The sequence below is a fragment of the Alexandromys fortis genome, unplaced genomic scaffold (genome assembly GCF_014885135.2).
Source record: "Alexandromys fortis isolate MF-2015 unplaced genomic scaffold, M_Fortis_MF-2015_v1.1 scaffold_172, whole genome shotgun sequence".
Taxonomy (NCBI): Eukaryota; Metazoa; Chordata; class Mammalia; order Rodentia; family Cricetidae; genus Alexandromys; species Alexandromys fortis.
This window is the reverse complement of record NW_026068061.1, coordinates 2860746-2865485: the sequence shown is the minus strand read 5'-3', so window position 1 is coordinate 2865485 and position 4740 is coordinate 2860746. Positions and strand designations below refer to the sequence as shown.

At 45.3% G+C, this 4740-nt stretch overlaps 1 protein-coding gene across 1 annotated transcript; it reads left to right on the top strand.

The window, feature by feature from the left end:
- The first annotated feature begins 355 nt into the window (after positions 1-355).
- Positions 356-3977, top strand: Serp1 (stress associated endoplasmic reticulum protein 1). Its single transcript, XM_050120221.1, has 3 exons — positions 356-571; positions 800-875; positions 2096-3977. Exons 1-3 carry the CDS (start codon positions 488-490, stop codon positions 2134-2136), a joined length of 201 nt encoding a protein of 66 aa, XP_049976178.1. The 5' UTR covers positions 356-487; the 3' UTR covers positions 2137-3977.
- Positions 3978-4740: the final 763 nt, after the last annotated feature.

Sequence of the window (4740 nt, the reverse complement as noted above, 5' to 3'; positions counted from 1 at the left end):
AGCGTCGGGGCCAAGCCACTTCCGGCCTCGGAGCGCGCACGCGCAGCTCGGGGGGCCGCGCTTTCCGGAGCGTGGAAGGGCCGGCCTCAGGCCGCGGCCGGCCCTCGCCCTCCCTCTCCGGAGCGGGCGGAGTCGGCACTTCCGCGGGGCGGGGTCTGCCCAGTGCTGACGTTGGCAGCCGAACCCGGCCGGAGTAGTTCGAGGCTGCCGGCTGCGCTCTCCGGTTGTTGGACTCTTGCTTCTCGTCCCAGCGCCCCGCTCGCCCCCGGCGCGCACCCCCCCCACACACACACACACACTCACCCACCCTCGGCTGCTCGGACCGCTGTGGTTGGTGGCTGCCCGGCGCTCCAGTGCTCCCAACACTCGGGCATCCCAGGCCCGGTGACCGTAGGTGGCGTAAAGCGCCGCGAACCGAGCCTCCCGGCGGCCCGGGAGCGGCGAACGAGCGAGTCCGAGGGGTTCCTGGGCAGGTGGCGCCGCGAAGATGGTCGCCAAGCAGAGGATCCGGATGGCCAACGAGAAGCACAGCAAGAATATCACTCAGCGCGGCAACGTCGCCAAGACCTCGGTAAGGAAGAGCGGGCACCCCTCTCCATGCCGACGAGGCCCGCGCCGGCGCCGCGGCGAGTTCTCTTTCAGACCCGCCTGACTCTGGACTCCAGCTGCGGTGGAATCTGGGGCGGGAGGAGAGATCTGTGAGGTGCCGGTCGGCCACCTGGCCCTGGGGGTGCAGGCCGCGGGAACCCGGGATCCCAGTGGTTTCTCTGCATTTGAAACTGGATTTCCCTTTTTGCAGAGAAATGCCCCCGAAGAGAAAGCGTCGGTAGGACCCTGGTTATTGGCCCTCTTCATTTTTGTTGTTTGTGGCTCCGGTAAGTGTTTGAGGGGGGGCTCTCTTGGTTTGGAATGACGTGGTGAACGATCAGTGGGTGAGTCCTGCACGCGTTGTTCTCAACCCACCTGCTGAGAGTTTCACGCAATTGTTTCTTGTGAACCAAGTTACTTGTACCACAAACGGTGGTGCCCCTAGAAATTTCTCTCACCTTGATTTGTGCTCAGGAAAGATTTTTAAAAGACACAGAGAGTTGAGATCTTCGTAATGATCAGTTGAAAGAAATTACAGACCAAACAATTCTTGGAGTAAGAATGATTTGTAACGCCTTTATCAACTGTATTGCAAAAATCTTAAGAACATCGCTAACATCTGGATACTAGATTGAACTGTGCCAGCTTCCGGGGTCTCTATGTCAAAAACTAACTAAATAAAGTAAGATAGTCCAAAGAATTGATTGTCCGTGGAGGAAACATACCTCTTTGGCAATTTAATGTGGGAGGCCAATGTTTTGAGCTTTATGAAAGGTATGTTGAGAAAACTTAGCTCCCAAGGCAGCCTGCTTTTAGGGTGGGAGACCCTTGCCTCTGCAGATGCGCTGCAGAATGTCTTTCTGCCCCGCGTTGCTTTAATACGGAAGCTGTTAGTATTGAGACAGATGCTTTTGTTTTCCCTCATTCTACAGTTACTGGGGTTTCCATTTCACTTTGCCGTTTTCATAAACTTAACAACTGGAAGCTTTCTTGATAGATGGCCAAGAGCCAACCGGCTTATATAACCCAAAGATTACTGAGCTTCAGCTTTGTGAGAATAAGAAGTGTGCATATGTTAGAACCAGGCCCGCAAGGATGCGTAAGAGATAAACTGAAATAAGTCTGTGCTAGAAAAACATTTTTGTTTTGGTGCTTTTGATTTGCTTCTAAAACAATTTCATGTCTGGAAGCTCTCTTGGGCACCTTACAGGTAAAATTCAAGGAACCTTTGGTTGCAGAAATAACTTGAGTTGGAGATGTAGCTCAGTGGCAGAGTACTTAGCTAGCATGCATGGGGCCCTGTGTACCATCCCCAGCACAAGATGGTAATAATGTAAAGGCATTAATTGTTTACCTGTGATGCACCTGCCTTCGCCTCTATTATAGTAAAATTAGGTTAGCATTTGTAATGATTTTCTGGAGTCTGCAGCTGCTGTAGTAGGTTAATTTTCAGTTGACAAGCATGTTTTCGTCGGCTTGTTTTAATATTCTCTCTTTGTCTTTCCAGCAATTTTCCAGATTATTCAGAGTATCAGGATGGGCATGTGAAGTGACTGACCTTAAGACGTTGCCATTCTCCTGTGAATTTTAGCTTGAACTCATTCCTGATGTTCGCTGCCCTGGTTACAAACAATTCAGTAAATCGTCCTGCCTCAGAATGACGTTTTCATATCATTCTTCACGTGGCATTCCAAGGTTTCTTCAAGAGCCATTCCAGGTTTTCCAGTCCATACCACAGTGCCTTGCAAAAGCACCACACGAATAAAGCAATAAAATTTGATTATTAAGCTCCAATAGTAGACTGTACTTATTCAGTACAGAATGAGTTTTATGTGGTTGTTAAAACTTACGGCTAATTAGATTAAATCTCTGTAGCCAGGGTATAGATTTTGTTAACCCTAATGTGTAAATGCAATTAGCTTAACTTAAATTTTGGAATCTTAAGGTTTTCTATAGCTAGGCACTTTATTACTCTCTTGAATGGAAAGCACACTCCATTATAGGGTCATCATGTAACTATCCTATAATAAGGTGCTTAAACGTGGACAACTACACAGCCTAGTTTTACACAATCATCGTCACCTAAAATGTTTGAAAAGCTTCAAGGGCATACTATAAGTAGAGGTTCTTACGGCTGCATCTGTGTTACCGAAAATGTTTCTGTTACACAGCCTTGAATTTTGCATGAATAAGTATAGTCACCTACGATCGATCGCGTTTGGAACTCGGTGGAGCGTTTTGTAACGTAATCAGTGATTGCAGTTTCACTTAAAAGCTATCATGTGGAATGAAATTAGGGAAGGTTTGCCTGTGTCATACTGATTTCACCAGAATGAATTAACAAGGGGTTTTCTGTGCTAGACAACACTTCAGGGGGAAAGACTGTAGGACATGTTGAGTCCAGTGTGCTATAAGATATCTTAGCACGTTGATTGCACTTTTAATACCAAAAAGGCACATCAGCTAAAAAGTTATGATTGACATGTCCGTAGGGTATGAGGTCTGTCACTCTAAAGTAGCATTTGAAATGAAATGAACTTACTGATAAGGATCAGTCTCGTCTTCCTTTGTCTGACTTGATAGGTTGTGATTGATCAAATCTTTTTACTGATAGGGTGAGAGTGATGAGGCAGGGTTGTGGTTTCCTGGCGCTGTCAAAAACTGCAAGTCCTGACTATTTATGGACTTAGCCAGAACTTGGTGCAGAAGCCAAGCAACTTCTGTGTTTATGAATTGGAAGAAGCCTGCTTATGTTTGCTTTGTCAATTGCCTCGCCCCTGAGGCAATTTCTTGAAATGAACTGTTTTCAAAGGAACAGAAGGGAACTTTGCTACCTGTTCTGTAAGCAGTATAAGCCTCAGGGGGCTTTGTTTCCCCTCGGATGTGGAGGAGAGTGAAGGAAGGGGTGGTGAGGGATGGACAGGACCTTAAGTGTTTGGACAGAAAAGAAAGCTGGCTATGGGGCTGCGGGGTCACTGATGCTTACCTGCCTCTTCACCCATAAGTGAATCCCTACACGTGATTCCCTCTGAAGCAAGTCTTGGTTAACTAATTCTATTCTATTATAACTTTAAAAGTGAAAGATAACTCTCTAAATTTATAGCAGGTGCCTTATTTCCTTTGAAACAAATCATTCCATACCAGAATTTCCCTCGGTTTACTATAGATAATTGGCTTTAATGTATTTTTGTTTTTAAACATACAATGTTTTAATTGATTTGTTCAATTGCTACAGCAATCATTTCAGATTTGTAAAATTACATTCCCTTTGTATCTCATGTAATTTACCTATCGAGTGCATTTTATATTCAGGTTGGATTATGCATGTTTGGGTCAATGAAAGCTATGTCTGATTTATGGTTTAAAAATAAAGTTCCCTGGATATTTGATGCTTTTGTTGTAAAAGAAAATGATTTTGCAAAGTTGTTATTTGAGTACTTTTCATAGTTCATAGAAAATTATTTTAATGAATGCCTGTATTTAGCCAGATTGGTGGTGACACATCCCTTTAATCCCAGTACTCAGGAGTCAGAGACAGGCAATTCTCTGAGCTCTAGGTCAGCCTGGTCTACAGGATGAGTTCTAGAACAGCCAGGGTTACACAGAGAAACCCTGTCTCAAAAAACTTCCTAAGAAAGAAAGGAAAGGAAGAAAGAGAATGCCTACTTAATTAAAGACTAATTAAGTGACTGGGTTAGGGTTACTACTGTTGCTGTTAGGAAATACCATGGCCAGAAAGCAAGTTGGGGGAGTAAAGGGTTTATTTGGCTTACATTACCATATTGCTCTTCATTGAAGGAAGTCAGGGCAGGAACTTAAGCAGGTCAGGAGCCTAAAGACAGGAGCTGATGCAGAGGCCATGGGGTTGCTGCAAGTACTGGCTTGCACCTCATGGCTCAGTCTGCTTTCTTAGAGATCCCAGGACCTGCAGGCCAGTGATGTCACCACCCAGACTGGGCCCTCGCAGGCATTTTCTCAACTGAGGTTCTCTCCTTGTATGTCAAGTTGACATAAGACTGATCAACACATTATTAAATTAAAGAGAAGTACATATAAGGTCTGTAATTGGACGTAATAGCAAGGAAAATGTATAAAAAGCAAGAAAATTCAACACTCATCTACTTAGCATGTAGTGGTTACTACCCAAGGTTG